We start from the raw sequence: 20,286 nt of genomic DNA, 5'->3' as shown, positions 1-20,286 counted from the left end.
GAAGGTTTGTAGTATTAGAAAGGTTTCGTCAAAGTAAAAATAACCCATTTAGGTGAATTGAACAGTTTCTAAGTGCTTTAAAAAACGGTACATTGTCATCTTGAAGCCCCTAGGTGTAGACTTTTTATGTAATTATATAATGCTTCAAATTATTCTGATGGATTTTTTTTGTTTTGTTTTGTTTTTGTAGAAAAATGAGACAATCTTGGTAAAAACCAGTGGTCTCTATGTGCTGACTCCCTGCAGTCATCATGCCAATGGCACACTCCCTCAAAACTTGGGACATCTGTGGTATTGTGTTGTGTGATCAAACTGCACATTTTAGAGCAGTGTTTTACTGTGACCATCCCAAGGCACACCTGTGTAGTAATGATGCTGTTTAATCAGCATCTTGATATTTCACACCTGTCCTGTGGATGGATTATGTTGGAAAAGGATAAGTGCTTACTAACACAGATTTGAACAAAGTTGTGACCAAAATCTGCGAGAAATATATCTACTGAGTGCATAAAAAAGTCTTAGACCTGAAAAGGCTGGATACTGTAGTTTTTAACAAACATTAATCAAACAGGGGGAGGTAGTACATTTGTTGGGGGCTGTTTTCAATGTGTATTAATCTACATTTGGTGAGTATTTGTGGCAGCAGGACAGTATATGAGGGATCGAATCTAAATGAAATACAGTGTGTGCCTTCAACACATTCATTGTTGGTTTTGGTCGGCGCATGGGATTTGATGATAAGAGAAAAAATATAGAAAATAACCAGCCTGTAGTGTTTTGAACAAACGGAATGAACAATTTATTCGAATGTGAAGACTCTGACACTGGCAGGTGAAGACACATTGGGTGTGTGCATAATATGACACAATAAACTTGCAAGGAACTGTGTTGTTTTTTGGGGTTTTTTTTGCAGACAATATGGAACGACACAGAAACTCCCTGAGGGGATAATAAAATCAGGCTGGTGATGAGGGATGGAATGGCTCTTCATTTAAGACCAGCCTACAGTCACAGGTTTGGCTGATTAAAATAACACACAGGTGATCAGGGAGCACACAAAGTACACGCCCGGTGGCTGAGAAAATGAATGTGTGTGAGGGAGTTATTTACCAGTAGCTTGCTGTACTTCTGCTGGAGGCTACTGACATATTCCTGAAGAAACAAAGAAAACAGGAAGAGTGAAAAACAAGATAAACAAGACAAGGGAGAAATTTTTAAACAAAGAACTTCTGCAAATTGCACACTACTGTGCACTGCGACTACAAATGGTCATTTGGAGAGTGAAGTACTCCTTTAGGTAAAAGTATGCAAGCTTTTAATCATAATAAGCAATTGTGCAATTTATTCTCAATATAAACAATGTAAAAAACATAGTGTTAACCATTCAGTGTTTGTGTTGTGGTTGTTTGCACGTGTTGCTAATGCTATTTCTTTAGTTAGGGTTACATTATTTTGCCTTTTTTGTGACTAATAAATAACCAAAACATACAGTATAATATCCAGTTCAACCAATATATCTAATCAACTAACAGTTACATGACTACTACTGCTCATCAAACCCAAACCCAAAATAAAACCTGACGTCATTCAGTTTTTCTGGTTTCCTGCTTGTACCTTGTCTCCACTGCTGGAGATGTGAGGAGCCAGAGCCTCCACCTCGCTGTGGAAGATGTTGTGTTCCTCCACCTCATTCTCCACAGATGGCAGGTCCTGGCCAAAGCCCTTGTTGTTCAGGTTGTCCTGAGCAAAGAGACAAAACAACAAACTTTAGACCACACCACCACATGCAAACAGTTTGGACTTCACTTTGGCTACTACTTATATTAACTGTGGCTGTAATATTGTTGAAATGACCAGGCAGTGTACGTAGAAAGTCGATTAGTAGTCGACAGTGTCAGAGCTTAGGGCCTTCACTATGCACAGTATGTAACAGTCCACATTATGTCAAATCCCTATACATTGAATTGTTGTCTGCTGCGCCAAATTTAACTTTTTCAACATTATTTTCTCATGTGAAGAGATATCAACATTGTTTAATTTCTGCTTTGGTATTTTTTTTTAACTTTGTCACCTTTAGACTGACTGATCAATTTTTCCTATCACTCCTAATTCTTTAGATTGATCCAGTTTTTTTTTTATTTGTTATAGCAGAGCTTTGTTAGTTCATTAATGCTGCATTCATAGAAATTTTAGCAACTTGGGACAGCAGTACAAGCTGTAAAACATCCTATCTAATGTGCTAGCAAACAGTTGCCTGTTTAAACACCCAGCAGGCACAGAGCAATGTTAGCACTCATCAAGAGCCATGTGTTTGTCTACCTGATGGTCGACAGCTCTCCTTTTAGCTCTGGTTTGGTCTCAACCAACGTCTGAGAAAAACTCTGTGTCTCTTTAGCTGCTAAATGTTCCACTATGTTGGCAAGGTAGTCTCTAACTGTGTCTGTCTGCTGATTGCTACTGAACAGGTAGAGTAGGGTGGGCTTAAAGGGCATTTCACTGAAAATAGCTGCATGCTGCTGCTGCAAACAAGGCCGATATTTGTTTAAAAAAATTACATACTATTTATGTAACTTTTTAATGAATCCCAGTAAGAAGAGCAAGACACAAATTTACCTACCCATAGTGTACGTGTAACTTTATCATGATCTAGTTTAGGAGTCTTTTTTTAAAAAAAAAAATACATTTCTGACTTCGGTTTCACATCTGGTTTCAGTAAGTAATGACAGTGACTCTGGACTGGACCTGTTTTTTGTAAACTACTTTGGACCCAAGATGGTCTTAACTTTTGTACAAGACTGTGGATGTACAAGAGAAAGTGTGCATTAAGTTAGCTAAAATCTGATACATTAAAAAAATGGAATTTCTACTGAGCTATGTATGCCTCTGTGAACCAAGTTGTAGTTACAGTTCTGTGAAAACATGGATGCTTTACACACATCCGCTGCGACCATCTAATTCTAATCAGGTCATTGCTAAGTCCAAGTGGATATTTGTGCCAAATTTGAGAAAATTCCCTGAAAGCATTCTTGAGATATTGCGTTTACAAGGATGAGATGGACAAGGTCAGAGTGACCTTGACCCTTGACCTTTTACCACCAAATTCTAATCATTTTATCCTTGAGTAAACGTGGATATTTGTGCCAAATCTGAAGAAATTCTCTCCAGGTATTCTTGAGATATCGTGTTCACAAGAGTGAGACAAACCCAAGATCACGGTGACCTTGAGCTTTGACCACCAAAATATAATCAGTTTATTGTTGATTACGAGTGGATGTTTGTGCCAGATTTAGAGAAATTCTCTTAAGGCATTTGTGAGATATCTTGGATGGATGGTCAATCCGAATACATAATGTCACTGGCCATGCATAAAAACACATTAGGAACGTCAGGAAAGTGTACAGATGAGTGACTTGACAATATATATCATGTATTTTCAAATTGTGTTTTTCCTAATTATACAATTATAGATATGAAAGGTAAGGCCTGGGAAATATATCAATGTTATTTTGATATCATGATATGAGACTAGATATCATCTTAGATTTTAGATATTGTAGTTTGGTAAGCGTTGTCTTTTCCTAGTTTTAAAGACTGCATTACAGTAAAGTGATGTACTTTTCACAACTTACCATACTGTTCTAGCTGTTCTATTATTTGTCTTTACCCATTTGGTCACTATATCCACCCCAGTGATGATTATTGATCGAAAATTTCAGTACGTAGATATTTTGTGAAAGCAAAAACACTCAACCCTACAATATTGTCACAATATTGATATCGAGGTATTTGGTAAAAAATATTGTGATATTTGATTTTCTCACAGTGGTACCCTGTGTGACTGTACAGGTCTGCTTCCTACCAATTTCTCATCCATCATGGTGCCCCAGTTGATGCTGGGCCTCCCCTCAGTGCGGGTCAGGTGGTAGATACGTTCATGGTCCTCTCTCAGCTTCATCACTTTCTCACGCAGCTGCTTCATGCTGAACACACACACACACACACACACTCATTGAATTCCTTAAATTCAGCAATGCAAGACAAAAGACTAAACTTCTGACTAAAGAATCATGAGCTATTGATGGTAGCTTAACAACAATTGCATAAATGGCAAAATGGAAGCTATTAGAAATAATTAGCAAATGAAAACAGTCTTTCTGTCAGAGAAGATCAACTGAGAGCAGACAAGTGGGGACACTGTTGCTGCATTGATGGTATTAGTGTTTTGGAAATTAACATTATACCTAATTTATAAAAACAAATAGGCCTAAGCAGGTAACCACATTTGCATTAACTAGGGAACTGGGAAATTAAGGTTTGTCTCTTATGCGGTATAATTTTGCTCAGAATAATGTCCTGGTTCTCTCTGCCACTGAGGTATATATTTATGAGTTCACCAAATGGCGTCAGCTTGCTGACACTAACACACATGTCATCTTCTGGATATTGTAGTTTAGATATTTTGGTAATGTCACACAGCACAGTTAGTAAAAGCCCAGGAGCTGAGTGCTACTGACTCTTTTTCTATCATCTCTGCCTGTGGATGCTGGAGGCGCTTGGCGTTGATGGCGTCGTCATCCAGGCCATTGAGCAGCTCCAGAGAGCTGACGATTCTCTTGTTGGTGTCATCCTGATACAGAGGCTGCTTCCCCTCATTAATCTTACTCACATCCTGCAGGATAATGTCAGAAAGTCAGTCAGGTGCAGTCAGACACTTCTGCTCATTGTTTAAATCTAAGTAAAGACAAACAGCTGCAGAATACACACACAAAGTGAAGCACGTGTTTTTGTCTGAATTTTCTTCCCTTCTTATAAGCTACTTTAGAAAATATAAGAGGTTGTTTTTATGGTGAGGAGTTGAATAGTGTTTTTTCTTTTGTTTTTACTTTTTACAATTGCTGAAAAGTCAGTGAAACACAAGTTGGAGCAACTTTAGCTTCAGCGAAAAGGAATATGTGGGCTCGGTTTAGTTTCGTGAGATTTAAGTCAAATCCTCAAAATCTGACTGGAATTGGGATTAGAAGAAATGGGTGGGCTTAGTGACTGCAGTGTGATATGTGGCTGTAGAGAGATACAGCGCTGTTTGACTGTAAACATCCACACACACTCTCTCACCTGTGCCCTTAGAGTAGGAGGAAGAGGGTAAGGATTAAATGAGAACTTTGGACTTTAACCACATTCTTTTGAAATGTCAACAAAGTTTTTGCTGAAATCCAGACACACACCTCTCACTTAGATACTGCTCTGCCTGCAACCAACACTAGCTAATGGTCAAGTGTAGTTTTATATGATGGGCAGGGTTTGCTAGTCGCTACACTGTTTTTGTGTTTATCCCCATTAAAGTACTTGTTTGCTGTAGTTTAGATCTAATTAATCTAATCTTATAAAAATACAAGCTTTGTTACAGCTGCAGAACAGAAAACATTAATTGATGCAGTAAAGTACATCTACAATGATCATTATACCCTGTAGTCCACATTATTCAATAAATAAAATACAGACAGACACCAAAAAACACAGATGATGTCATCAGAGTTCTAAAGGTGTGAGCTTGGAGACAACAAAAAGACTGCATTATAAACTGCAGCTGTAGAGTTTGAGAGACATGGGTTTTACCTGGTAGGGAGAGTCTTCAGTAATGAGAGATACTTAGTTGCATTATGGGAAGTGTATGATCCAGTGTTTTTGGAAGCTGGCCCATACTAGGGACCAAAAGTCAGGACATTTATTGCTGCTGCTTCCATTCTTTTTTAATTAAATCTGTCTCTTGAAAATCCTCCAAGAGAAATATGACAAAAATGAAGCCAATGGGAAAGTGCCAAAAACTGCAGTTCCTCTAGTGGCCACTTGAGGCTGGCTCCAAGGGTAAGTCATTCCCCATAGACCCCTATGTTAAATGCCCAACTTTACAGCAGAAATTAAAATGTTTACAGCCTGGCACAAAAAACTGTTCTGGTTTTTATGGCATTTCAACATTCATGACAACTGAATGGGAGACAATTTTTATATAACTCTGCTGTTAAAATGTTATTAGGGCTTAAAGTTACGCAATCATAAAGGCCACTTTACAGGACAGGAGCCAGATGTTCAGTTTTTCCAAATAGTATATTTTGTTTTAACAGTTGTGGCCTTTTTTATACTAGCAAAAATTAGCATTAGCATTATCACAGTCAGCCATAGCTGTGAATACACCATGCTAACAAAGCTAGCAGCTAGCGTTAGGGTTATCGCCATCCTTTTGTCTAAATACGGTCACTTCTGGCTCCAAAAAGACAAGACGGCGACAATCAAAATGCCAAATGGAAGACTTCAAAATGGGAGTCGACAAACCAATGACGCCAAGGTGACTATGTCCATTATTTTATATAGTTTATGAATAAAATACAGAAAATAAACCTAAATAAAATAGCATTACACTAATTTATTGTTATTCATTAATTGTCTTGTATTTGTCAGTATTAACAGATCTCTGAGGCTTTTGGGAGACTGTATCATCAGACTGTACCTTGTTGAGATTCTGCTCGATGTCATAGCAGTTCTTCTCCACTTTATCAGCATTCTTCTGCAGTTTGTCGATCAGAGTGCTAAGTTCTGTGGCCGGAGCCCTGGAAGACAAACAGAGAGGTGAATGGGGACACTGTCTGTTATAGCCACTATTTCCCACCTTAATTATCATCAGAGTCATTAATAGTGTAATTTTCAATCTCACTCTGAGTCACAGCAACCCTTACTCTATTTAATACTGTCAGAGCGTATGAGAACATGTCAAAATGTCAGTGTTGATACTGAATACAAATCAACATCACAGAGGTCTTTATTCAGTTCATTAGAGCTGTAGCTTGAGTGGTCAGCTGGAACTTTGTATACTGCACACTTTATGGGAATGTCCATACATTTAAAAACCCAGAAGGCAGTAGATACTAATGCTACAACAATTGCAATTGGTGAAACAAAACAAGCAATTTGAAGACATCACCTAGGATCTGACAGATAAATCAGTAATGAAAACAGCCATTAGTTGCAGCCCTAAGAGATAAAAGATTATTAAAGCTAGCAGTGGAGATAGATTTGTATTTTCAAGAAGTTTATCCAGAGAGTGTTGCTAAAGGCATGGGGTTATTTAAATCCAATGATTTTTAACTCATTGAGAATATTCATTCACAATTATCTGCCAATTCTATTTGATATTTTGTTAGCAAGTTCACATTTTTGGCACTAGAGTAATGGCAATCCTTTACTGTACTCTACTGTGTTTCTTTACGGCACTCTACTGTGTTTTTTTACTTTACTCTACTGCAATTCTTTACTGTGCTCCTCATGTTTTGCCAGCATTGCCAGCTATACAGATCAAAAGTAAACCCATCTGTTGTCTAAACAAAGTGCCCTCTGCAGCCTGGGGTCTGTACTCTGCCAAAGATCTTTTTTAAGGGAAGACGCTCCAGTCTGTAACACCACTGTACAATCAGATGGACTCAATGTTTCTGTATTTCAAATAACTCCAACCCTATCTTGCATCACATCAATTTTAGGGTTTGCTTTCTCTCAGTTAAACTTTCATTCAAATCAAATAAGTCAAGTAGCTTGTTGAAGATAAGGTGTGTCAGATGAAGTAGGCTACAGCTGTTATCTCAATGTGTTGGTACATATCTAATGAAAATGTATGCAAATTTAAGTATCAGATCAGACTCTGTATCAGCAGATATCCAATGTTAAAGGACTCTGATCGGGATTGGAGCCAAAAACTGATCCTTGATATTCACAGCTAATTTCATGGTGATCTGGACAATACTTTGAAAAATGTTGGATAGACAAACCAAACTAACATACTGTACACTGTAAAATCTTAGACTTTGTTGCTGGTGTGCTAAAATTCCTTTACTAATCAAAAACAGTTTACATAATATGTGTATTAGGTCTCCTTCAGAAAAACAAAAACACCATACATAGTTTGAATTTGTTCAAAATGACTCAAAACAACCTGAGTCTTCATAACACTGTGATATATACAGCACATCTACTGTATATAATAAATGAGAAATCCACCATATTGCAATGAACTAGTTTTATAGCTATTGATGACTTAATTGGAAATAACCTGATGGCCTCTATTCAACATTTATTTCCTTTGGGGTGCTCATAACAAGAAGATGAGTCATAACACACACCATTGCCAGAAATGGATCTGACAGACTGGATGGAAATGATCATAACTCATTATAATATATAGCATTATATAACTGTCCCACTCAGAGTTCAATGAACACTCATTGGTAGGTATTGGTACTGACAGGACACACGCAGGTTTATAACACAGTTGACATATCTCCTTCAAGTGAATTAAACTAGCCCAGCAGGTTTTTGCCTCTCTGTGACTATTTACACTCATTGTAATGTGTGTTAAAGAGCTTGTGGGAAGCATAAGCTCAGTGTTAATATGGAGCACGGAAACCAACCGTCTGTTTGATCACTTTCACGACTGTCTTGATGTATTCCTTTACCTGCCAACTTCAAGAGCAAGTTGTCCCTAAAGCCTGACTGATACATAAGCATGCCCGATTTCACTGACTGATTTTATATTTATGGTGTCTTAATTTGTAGTTTCAATTTATTCTGAGATTTCGGTCTCTTAGGCCTTCATCAGAGCATACATGAATCAACAATGGACAGGCAGGTAAGTGTAACCAATCTTAGTCTAATCACTGGGGGTATGCAACACACCTGTGCACAACCATGGTGGTAAAAGCTCCACCTCCTGGGAGTTGTAGTTTTTAAGTACTGAATAGAGCACTGGGAGGCATACAAATTGAAGTCATTATTGTTATGGAATACCAAAATACAGAAAAAGTTGGAACATAGAGAATACAGAAACAACATATACAATCAGGAAGCACTTTATAATAGCTCCAAACAATTTCATTCCATTGTAAATGGGGCTTTGAGAAGGTTCAGGCTCAAGCCATCATTAATCAGAGATTAAGAGATCCCCAGATCTATAAAACAGCTCAGAACAAAAGTAGGGCAAAGTGCCATGGAGGGATATCAAGCAAAAAAAATCATGAACCAGTGAGCCCAGATTGTATAAGAAATGGATAAAAGAAATAACTTGGATTACAGTATAATCATCACAGTATCAAAATCCTCACTGTGACCCGTAGGCTGAAGTGCATCTAAAGTGTCAAATTCATGGTAAGTATCAAGTAATTGCAAGTCAGAAATATCAAAGATATGTGCGAGGTCATTCAGAAACAGTGTCTTCTTTTCACTGTTTGTCCACCAGAGAGCACTAACAAGTTTATTATTGGTAGTGTAAAATGTCCCATTCAGTACATCTCTGTTACCTTTTCATCAAACGTAGTGGTTCATTATCAAATATTGTGTTAAAGAAATAAATATTGGCGACATATTGTAATCAGACTTTTGGGGATATTGGTACCAACCTCAAAGATGCAGTAGCAATTTACTTTTTGTTTATTTATATAAATTATTGAAAGAATTCCACACATCCATTTAACACTGCATATTTTTTACAGTGTACCCAAAATGATGTCTTCAAATGATACCAGGAAATGTTAGGACATTAATGTTACAGATTAACTACAACAAAGGCAATGCTCTTCATTGTACTTGAAACGTAACTTTGGTGTGTGTGTGTGTGTGTGTGTGTGTGTGTGTGTGTGTGTGTGTGTGTTATTGTACCGGTGACAGGCACAGAGCAAAACGAGTCCATGTCTGTCGATTCAGAACCAACATCCATCTCCTCACACACACATTCACATCCACACCCATTCACCATTTGTACACAAGTTACATAACGTCTACTGAATGCACGCTGGACGCTAACTTAAATTTCAAAGCCCCTGCTGGTTTTGAAATAAAATAATCTCAGCACAAGTTTGAACTAGTATATACTGTAGAGTTGTGCAGAAGCAGCTGATAGTTTGTCTGCCATGGCCTTGCCAAATGAAAAATACCCTGAGGGGGATTTCTGTCTCTTTAGAGCACCACCTAATGATAGCAAACACGTACAGTTCTCTTTTCTCACTGAAACCTTCAAACCAACAGACTGCACGTCTCCTAAATCACATGTATTTGGATTGCTTCTACACGACTCCATGCATGAGGACCAAAAGTACATCAACTGGTTGTTAAATGCAAGGCATAAACACAGTTGACAATACTATTCCCTTGCATGCATTGAACTGATTAAAAGTACTGGTTTGTACAGAGCATGTGTAGGAAAATTCATGTTTTCAAAGCAGATGTTTTTGTTCTTAAATTCAGAACAGATGAAAACTAACCCTGCCTTGGTCTTTTGTGTTTAGCAGTCACACTGACTGTGCTCAAAGATAATAGCCTTGTGTTACATAACAAGAGACTGTTTTCTTGATTCCCAGGATACTGCTTTTTAATCATAGTTCAAGTGTCTAAAAACAATGCTGGAATAATTCTACCTGCTCTACTATGTATTCTGTCCTCCAAACATCTTGTCAATAGTTTCCAGGGAGGCTCACTGGCTCTGATTCAATGTTTTGAGTGCGGTTATGTTGGTTCTGGGAAGGAACTGGCACCGGAGCGTTAGCTTGAGAAACACAACTCAGATGTTTCCACAGGGAGAAGGTGAAATTAAAACCAGAAAGCTCTAGTACTATGTCATAGAGGGTGTGGAGGGCCGCTGCTGTTAGTGAGCGTCCCAGCAAAACACCAGTTCTGCTCTGTATCAGCTGCCTGCTCTCTGTCCATATGTTGCAGCTCTAGATACATGGATGGATTATGAAACAGTGGATCATTGGGCCTCCTATTGTGATTGTTTTACATGTAGTCGTTTTGTGCCTCTTGAGATTGATTTTCTTGTCTTAAAGGTCATTTCATATGACTTTGAAGTCGTATTTCGCCTGTTTGTGGTTGTTTTGTGTGTCTTTGTTGTTGTTTTGGATTATGTGTCTTTGAGGTCGATTTACATATGTTTGTGATTGTTTTGTGTGTCTTTGTTGTTGTTATGAGTCTTTGAGGTTGTTTGATGTCTGTTTGTAGTTGTGCTTTGTAGTCGTATTGACTCTCTATGAGGCTTTGAGCTTCCCTGAACAACTGGGCCCCTAACCCTGTACTATCCATGTTGTTATAAGTAGAGATAATAAATTCCAAAGTATAAAGTGCCTCCTTGCTGCCTGTTTTATACTTTCCTCTTACCCAACTTTATATGAAGAGAAACATTATAACAACCCTAAACTAGAATTTTGCCTTATTATTGTTTGGATGCAAAGGTAGGCACTAATCCCCAGCTCTGAGGCTTTGGCGATCTAGCCATCTTTGGATCTAATGCTTCGACCTGAAGCTGTCATTAGCCTGACTAACACTGAGAGCTTGCTGGATACCGGAGATCAATACACACTTTTTTTTTCTTAACAAACATTAACTAAAAAAAGAGGAGCAACATGAGGAGAATGAAGCGGTGCACAAACTGTGTGTTGGTGGTTATCAGAGTACAGTAAATGTGAAGCACTGCATGATAAAATCTTATCTTTACTATAGCATCCTCACTATCTTGTTACCTGATGAGTAAAAACCAATAATAGCTACAAAAATGCTAATTAATCAGTGATTTGGTATGGATTTCTTTGACTAAGTGATTTCAATTATTAAGATGCCACTGCATAGCACAGTACAAAGACTAGGAGCCCTTTGGCAGGAGATAAAGCATTCCTCTTCTCTTGATGGCTGTTATAGAGTGGGTGGGGGGAACACACCTACACTAGAGAATTACTATTTGAAAAAAAAAAGATTAGGCAATCTTTTGGTACATGACACCAGAGGGTGTTATTTTTGAGGCCCCTGGCCCCCCTAACACCTGCTGAGTGACAGGGAGCATTACAGCATTCCTCTTTCTAGGTAGCTGGTTGAAAGCAGGACTCTTGGTTGAAATGTAAATGTGCAGCTTAGAGATAATGATTTAACTTCAGTCTTAACATATGCACTGTATCATTTCCAGGGTGGAAAGCTATACTGGTTTCACCTTCACCACACCAACCCAGTGAAATGACACGGTGACAGGGAATGGGCTTGGTACAGCTATATGGTGGGAGAGGCTGCAAACCATTCCTCATTGTCTTTTTAAGGAGGACAGGCAAATACTTATCAAACCAGTTACTACAACTTTACTGCACAGCCTATCAACCACACCCTCGCTGGAGTTAAAGCACAACTTGTGCAACCTAATCTACAATCTCTCGTTTTATCTTAAATAATCATTAATCACATGGACACCAGCTCATTTTATCCACATTGCATCCCAATCATATATTGAGTAGACTCAAACTATCTTAAGCCTTGCACCAAAACTTGACAGTTTACCTTTAATAGTTTGAATGAAGCAAGTTAGACCACTATAGGGCGCGCCTCGTTCTCTAGTTGCGTGTACAATATATGCACCATACTCCATTAAAAACTGTACTTAATATAAATGACGACATCTGTACGATAAATGAACCATATTTTAAATTAAACTTGAGGTGTTCTGTGACTGAATACGACGTGATGTTTTATTCGGCAGGTATGTATTCCAAGTATGATACATTAATTAGCCTATACTTTTAAATACTTTTCACACTAGTCTTTAGCCTGCCCGCTACGGTGCATTTTGGTGGTGTAATAAAGGAGTTACTCATACTATTATTCCCATAATGATGACACACTGAGGCATTAGGCATTAAGTAAGTACAGGTAGCCTCGGTAATTGTGTGACTTCATCGCAAAGTAAGGTCACTTTAAATGGGACGTTTTTTGTATGACGTCTGGCAGTAGAGGTAAGGACTAGGAATACAACAAACCAGTTCCGTAAGATTCAAAACAAAGCTTCACTGTGCGCAGAAGAAGTCATAGCTACTTCTAGAATAAAGTCTCCTACTTACGTTGAGTTTGGTTGCGTTATAGCGGTGGTCCTACTCTTTTTCTTGAACATGTTGACAGGTCACCTGTCTGTGGCTTCCGACAAGAAAACAATCCCAGCAGGACAGGTGAAGCTCAGCTGTGTGCGCGAGTCCTCTGCTCGTTCCGCTGCTCCTGGTGCGTTTGTGTAGTGTGTCAGATGTGTCCACACAGCCTTCTCGATGTCAGAGCTTCCACTCCCACAGACACTGTAGCAGCGACACTGCACTTATCCCCTCCTGGAAAATTCACTTGAAGTTTTCATACCCAGCCTGTGTACCTGTCAGCCAGCAGAGGACAGGTGGGGCCACAGGGACAGGCCCCGCCCTTACGCTGGCCTCTCAGGTATTCACAGCAGAACACACACACACAATCTAATATGCAAAACTACAGGAATAAAATAAGAAGTGCGCGTGAGAAATATGAATTAAATACAAAATCAGATTTTAAAAAAAAGTTACTGGTGTCACTACAGTATAGGCTATTGCACATTAATGTACCAAAAAAATAAACAAATGCAAAGCTATGTGAAACAGGGTGTGACAACAAATTTATGTTTTAAAGAAAACAAAGTGTGTGTATTTGTACAGTCAGTGTGTCGTAGTGCTGGCTAACAGATTTACAGATTAAGTTTTCATCACAGAGTGGGAGAAGGGTATAACATGATGGCATATATTAATAAACTATAGAGTCCATGAAGTCCTTTGTGGGCTGCATGTGTACGTGGGTGAGTGAGCTACTTTGTAGCTGGGGGGTGTGGCAGCAGAGTACACTGGCTGAACCAGTCAGACAATGTCCTCCTACTATGTGAATGTTGTCTGTGTGTACTTGTCCAGGTGAACTACTGCCTAACTGAACAAGAAAGTAAGGGTACATCAAACTAGATTACACATCAGAGCCTTGATGACTCAGCTCATGTGCACTGTGACCTACTATTTTGGCATGTGATCAGCATTTGAATTAGGCTACAACCGTGTTCACTGCAGTTCATTTTATTTTTTGCTTAATTTCATGTACGATACTTTTGGTTAAATTTGAACCCACAGAGCGGCCACACAGGAGCAGTGGTGGATAAAGTACCAGAAAGCCACACTTGAGCAAAAGCACAGATATCTTACCAGAAATGACTTGGGTAGTGTTTGAAGTCACCTAAATGTCAGTAAATGTTTAGAAATTTGAAAATGATTTAGTTTATTTCTTCTTAACATGTACACCATCTTAAAAATGGAGCGTACATTACATGTGAAACAAAAAAGGTCACAACCTAAAGGATTTAAAGAACAGAATCATTTTTCCTTCCCTCCCATTCATTTATTCATCTGTCAGTCCGTCCCTCCTCCCTTCCTCCCTTCATTCCCTATTTTGTTGTAAGTAACAAAGATGTTTAGGGGAAATGTATTAAAGAAATATTTACATTTATTTTGGAAATTTAGTGGAGTAAAACTGAAAGTAAACAGAAATATAAAAACTCAAGTAGAGTACAGATAGTCCCAAAAAATACTTAAGTATTATTACCTCATTACAGTACACCACTGCACAAGAGTGTTTTTCTACACCTGAAAATGGAATCTAATTGAGAAAGAAAGATGTGTTTTGCACTTCCATAAAGGTGAGGGACTTACAAGAGACAGAATTTCAAAAAAAAAATCTTAAAATTGAAGCAGCAAAGGGTTAAATACCCCAACTTTTACTCCCTATAATGAGGCAAGCATCAAAAACACTGGATCTTACATATCCCATAATGCAGTTTGACAGTGTGTTTTGTCAGCAGATCTTCAGATGCTGTGGTTGATTTACCGCAGAAGATGGAGTCAGGAATGACATCACACCTGAGTTGACCGCATTTCAGTACACCAAATCAGTCAACCAGGATGTTGTTAGCAATACCAGATCAAGCCAGGTTAGCCATCATTAGCAATAACAGTTGATAACAACACATTACACTGTATTTTGCTTGTACAAGCACTGTAGCAACATGTCCACAGATAGAGGTTGGACAGGTTATACTGACTTTCTGAGTTGGAAATCCAACTTCAGGGGCATTTAAGTTTCAATTTCTGACTGGGAATTCAGAAATTCTGACTTTACAGTGCAAATGGAACCTCAGTTCAAACTGAGGTAACGCTGATGACATCATCAAGGGCAGTTGCACTGGGCTGCATTTAGAGCTGATGTTGGGAATACCAATAATTCCAAGTTGGTATTCCCAACATCAGCTCTCAATGCAGCCCAGTGCAACTGCTCGTGAAAACATGGACACCCACAACAACTGATGTTTCTATGTCAAGTCTCTTCCCTTCACAAGCATCTACAGTGGACCTACATCAGTTACCACAGTGCCATTAGTGAAGATAAATGGTGTATGAAATAAGTCTTGCTTGTCTTTCCTCATTGAAATGATGTACAACAGGTCAAAACTGTGTAAATGAGTTTTGAGTTTAAGAGTGTGAATCACTACATGTAGCCCATCTTGTATTGCCATTTAGAATTTGCCATTTAAAATAAAGAGATATGAATTTTTGTCCACATTGCCCAGCACTATTGCACGCCATGTTGCTATGACGTCAGGTGTGTTTATATTGACATTTTTCAACTTGGAATTCTGACTCCAAGGACTGTTCAATTGCACGTTTCCGTGTCAAGGTTGTTTTTTGCAAGTTTCGAGTAAAACGGATTGCAGCACTGATACTGCACAAAAAATGGTATTGGTTAATCAAAAACATGCAAATGCACATTCCTGGCAGATAACTTGCTGTAATGTGAATATCTTACTTCAAGTAAGGAAGACAAAATGACTGTCATGGACATGGTGATAATTTCCCAGAGTTAGATCCTTCTTCCTAATATTAAAAAGCCATGTGCAGTGTTTTTGTATCTCTAAATTTTTTTAAACTCATGAATCTCTCAGTCAGACTGATTTTTCTGGATTGGATTTTTCTGGGGAGGCTGTGGTTCAAAGGCAGAGCGAATTGTCCACCAATCAGAGGGCTGGTGCTTTGATCCCCAGCTCCTCCAGTCTGCATGCTGAAATATCCTTGGACAAGATACTGAGCTCCAAATTACTCCTGATGGCTGTTCCATGGGTGTGTGAGTGTTTGTGAGCGGTTACTGAGTAGTAGGTGGTACCTTGTATGGTGACCTTGGCCACCAGTGTGTGACTTGTAGTGTAAAGGTGTTTTGAGTGGTCAAAAGATTAGAAAGGCACTATACAAAGTGCAGTCCATTTATCATTTCACCATCTCATGGTGGGCAGCATAAACACCATTACATCATGAAACAAACAGACAAATACAACTGTCACACACACACACACACACACACACACACACAAATGAGCGAGCACAACAACCATTTATAATGCAATACACACACACACACACAAACACACACAAAACCAGTTAAAATAAGTAAACCGATAGACTTTTCTCTTAAACAATTTAAGTGGAAAATAGAAGCAATTTCAATGATCGGGAGTGTTTTTCTCAAGGTCTTCTAAAGCAGTGCCATTCTTAGTTTGAACGCCTGTTGCAGTATACAGTTATGTTCAGAGGGACACTAAGTGATACAACACAGCCTTCTCATTCATTTTAGTGAGTCCTCTGCAGTGGCACAGCTGGGCTGCTGACACAAACAGGCCCAGAAAATATAGAATCATTCTGTAACAAAGTTGGTCAACTTGACACAAGACAGTAGTACCTGGAAATACACTGCACTGGCCAAAGAAAGATGTGCAAGTGTGTTTTACTGGTGGATTGAGATTTGGAGATTTGTAACCTGAGCTGCGGAATTCAAATATTTACCTCCCAATACCCAATAATAGAAATGATTAAATAATTGTCGCCAGTTACCCACGCAATGCTAACCCTGGTCTTGTTTGTTATTGTGGGAAAGTCAACATAAGTAAGCACTCTCTAAGTACACAGCCCTGGCTTACTTTCTGCAACTGTTTGCATTACCTGTGCCAGGCAGCATTTCATTTTTTGTCTTCGCACTGTGGGAGAAAATGGTCATTCATATCAGATTTTCTAAAAACTGCAAGATCCTGCTAAACAATACTCACAACTTGGATTAATTTTTATGAAAAATAATTTGATTCTTTTGATCTGAGGACCCTTACAGACTAAAGGAATATGAATAACTTAGTGGGTAATTGAGGAATGGACACATAATTTGAGGTAGCCAACAACCCGGCTTTATATATTCGAAGATCTTTTATTAAAAAAAAATGAACTGCTTGGCAACCAGACCAGACGTCTACTTGAGCCAGGCCTTTATTTGTCTATGTATGTAGCCACAAACTAACCAACTGATTGAGGCAGCAGTAGACCAACAGCTCCCATGTTCAGTGAGCCAAAATGACTGTTTTTGTCAGTGCAGTCTGGTGGCTTTAACGAGAGCATAGATGGGGAACTGAAGTTGTAAATAGCCTCCCCATTAGTACGGGTTGTCTGATAGAAAGGTAAAGAAGTGAAAATACTTGCAATATAGTATACACTTGATGATGATGTTTCTTAGGTGAGACTTTTTTTTTAGATTTCTAAAACACGTGTTGCTGCTGACCCCCATCCATTACTTAGCTTCCATGTTGGCACTTCTGCTGCCTCTCCAAACTGGGGGTGTGCCGACTGAAGTGCCCCATACAACTCCATTTTACTATATGTATGCATAAAGGGCAACTCCTTTTTGACATTTAAGCATACATATTTATATACTTTTTTGTGATACAGAAAAACCTTTACATTTACCCCATGTTCAGACCAACAATAGTGACATGTAGAAAATGCTGCCCCTGCATTCACTTTAGTGGGATCAGTGATCTAGCTCTGCAGAGGTATCTGGCAAAAAAAAAGAGAAAAGGTTCATGTATTAAGCAATAACTCTGGCTCCAGCACAACTTTTTTTTTTTGCAAATTACAAAATCTTGCATTGAGAGAGCACAGACTGCTGCACATTGTCTTCGTGTCTGATAATCCTCTAAACTTGATTTCCAGGTTGGTGTTTAATCTTTTCACTGTGGTAGCCTACCTGTAGCAACCCACACCTCCGCAGCCCCTTGTGTTGTTTTGCTGGAGGACTTACTTACAGTCTGAACACGCCTTGGTGTTTTTTCCGTACATTACATTAAAAACACTTGATTGACCTGGCCTGTGAGAACATGATACATTTTAGTCCGTTGCTAATCTGAAGCTTTCTAAAGACTGACAGAGAGGAGTTTTTTTTCAAACAGAGTCATTCTTTCCATCCCTACTGGTGGACTGAAACAGTGTCATTCAGCATCTGGACTGAATGCCATGACCTCTCAACCATGGAAGGAAAGGCTGTTATCAGCTGAAAGGAAGAGCCTGAACAGCCATGGATGTGATCCCAAACAATGGCATGTGTGTGTTTCCATCTTCCCATGTCTAGTTTGGGAAATCAACAGTATATTCTTGAGATCTTTCTCTCCCATTGGCACCTCCTCCACTCCATGGCTGGTCGCATGCAAACAGCAAAACCCCTCTTGCAGTTGTCAGATGGGAATAGAAGTGTTAAAGAAAGATACTTGATCTAAGTGAATGTCCCGTCATTAAAGCTATTCAAACAAGTCTTCATGTGGTCCATCTTTACAGGGAAATCTTATTCAAAGTGTGAGGGTGAGTTTCTGTGTGTGACTCTTTGAGGCAGTATGTTTGTTGCGTGCTATCACAGCAGCTATATTTACCAGCTCCTCCCACTCTTGTCAGTGTTCACTCTCATTATAGTATGTCAGTGACCCCAGAGTTTATGATAGTTTGACCTTTGACTGCAGGGAAGCTCAAGTTTAAAGAAGTTCAAAGCAAGCAGCAAACCCCACAGCCACCTGACTCTTTGCTCTGTTGAGCACTACGACATGTAGTGCATTTGCTTAACTGACTGAAAGGTGCCTTGCTCTCTTCTCATTCCACATCACCTTCACTCATGTTTCCTCCCTATACCTTGGACAAGTTTAGATTATCTGGCAGTCACTGACACAATGGCAGTGAGCTATAAAATCAAACTTCATGGGCCCTATTACAGAAAAATATCCTAACTGCTCATCCCATCTTAAGTTTCAAAGACAGGAAGAATCCTATCCTCCCTTTACTGAAGCAATTCCTAAAATCTCAGAACCCTTAGTATAAGGGTCCACTGTGTTTAGGGGGGTATATATGCATAAATGTAATATCTTCATCTTCATTCATCTTCTAACCGCTTCATCCTCTTCAGGGTCGCGGGGGGGGGGTCACCAGACTATCGCAGGGCTATAAATGTAATATATGTATAATAATATAATAAGTATGTTTTCTGTATAATTCTATAATTTTGCGTATAATCACCTGAAAAAATGGATCACTGTGTTTTCATTACCTTAGAATGAGCCATTTATATCTACACAGGGAGCGGGTCCTTGTTTATGGAGATTGCCATGTTGCACCGCCATGTTTCTACAGTAGCCCAGAACAGAGAAACTAAGCACTGACTCTAGATAGGGCTATTCACATTTGAGTCTCATCTGAGTCGTGCCAAACAGCATCAGAGAAGCACTGATTTGTAACTTGAAACTGTTTGATTCAGTGTTTTTAAAGGTTTTTATCACCTGAGGTCTGTACTATGAAGCCAGATTAGCATACCCAGGATTTATTTTTTTTATCTGACTTGACTAACCCTAACATTGGCCATCAGGATAACTGGTACTACAAAGCTGGTTAACAACTAGTTCAGTCAACTCTGGGTTTTCCAATCCAGCCATGAGCGCGTTCATGTGAACGAGGCTGGGGTATTAGTTATGAGAAACGTCATCAGAACCATGAATAAAGTAGGCTGCTTCATATCATGTGAGATGAAACGGTACAGAAAATGTCTGTGGCTGCGGGACAGTAAAATGTCAGTGACGCGGGATGTAAACAATACTCTGTAATCTTACAACAGAAAATGTAGAAATAATGGAAATACTATCCAAAAAGTCACTGTCAGCCGAGACTTAAATAAGGCATAAGTATCATTAGGTGATATGTGACTTTAGTGTTAAGACTTTAGTATTTTTTTGCTATTTAGTTGGATGATGATGAAACTACTCTGAATATGTCACATAAAACACTTTAAAGTAACACCAGACTGTTTCTGCTATTGAAGTAAAGGGTGAAAAAGTTGCCCAGTTAATGGCTGATGAGGTCTATATGACTGAGATTGCTTTAATAATGTGATATAACGTGAGACCATTAACAGTGTGTGGATTATTTCTCAAATAAAATATGATCTTTTTTTCCCAGTTCCCATCACACAAGTGTCTCATGGTATTATGACCTGCAGTGATGAAATCAGAGTGTAAAATAGCACCACGATTACTGCCGACTGAAATAAACTTTGCAC

At 38.9% G+C, this 20,286-nt stretch overlaps 1 protein-coding gene across 1 annotated transcript in view; it reads right to left on the bottom strand.

The window, feature by feature from the left end:
* The window catches only part of ppl (periplakin), a 30,823-nt gene extending 17,652 nt beyond the window's left edge, over positions 1-13,171 (bottom strand). Inside the window, exons 1-6 of the mRNA XM_033645070.2 lie at positions 12,903-13,171; positions 6,503-6,602; positions 4,515-4,669; positions 3,860-3,980; positions 1,615-1,740; positions 1,111-1,152 (exon numbers count right to left, since the gene is read on the bottom strand). Coding sequence (XP_033500961.1) covers positions 1,111-1,152; positions 1,615-1,740; positions 3,860-3,980; positions 4,515-4,669; positions 6,503-6,602; positions 12,903-12,952 — 594 coding nt within the window. The 5' untranslated portion in view covers positions 12,953-13,171. The remainder of the gene's footprint in view (positions 1-1,110; positions 1,153-1,614; positions 1,741-3,859; positions 3,981-4,514; positions 4,670-6,502; positions 6,603-12,902) is intronic.
* Between the last annotated feature and the right edge of the window lie 7,115 nt (positions 13,172-20,286).

Source organism: Epinephelus lanceolatus, chromosome 18, assembly GCF_041903045.1.
Source record: "Epinephelus lanceolatus isolate andai-2023 chromosome 18, ASM4190304v1, whole genome shotgun sequence".
Taxonomy (NCBI): Eukaryota; Metazoa; Chordata; class Actinopteri; order Perciformes; family Serranidae; genus Epinephelus; species Epinephelus lanceolatus.
The sequence above is the reverse complement of the archived record's forward strand: the minus strand, read 5'-3'. Positions and strand labels throughout refer to the sequence as shown.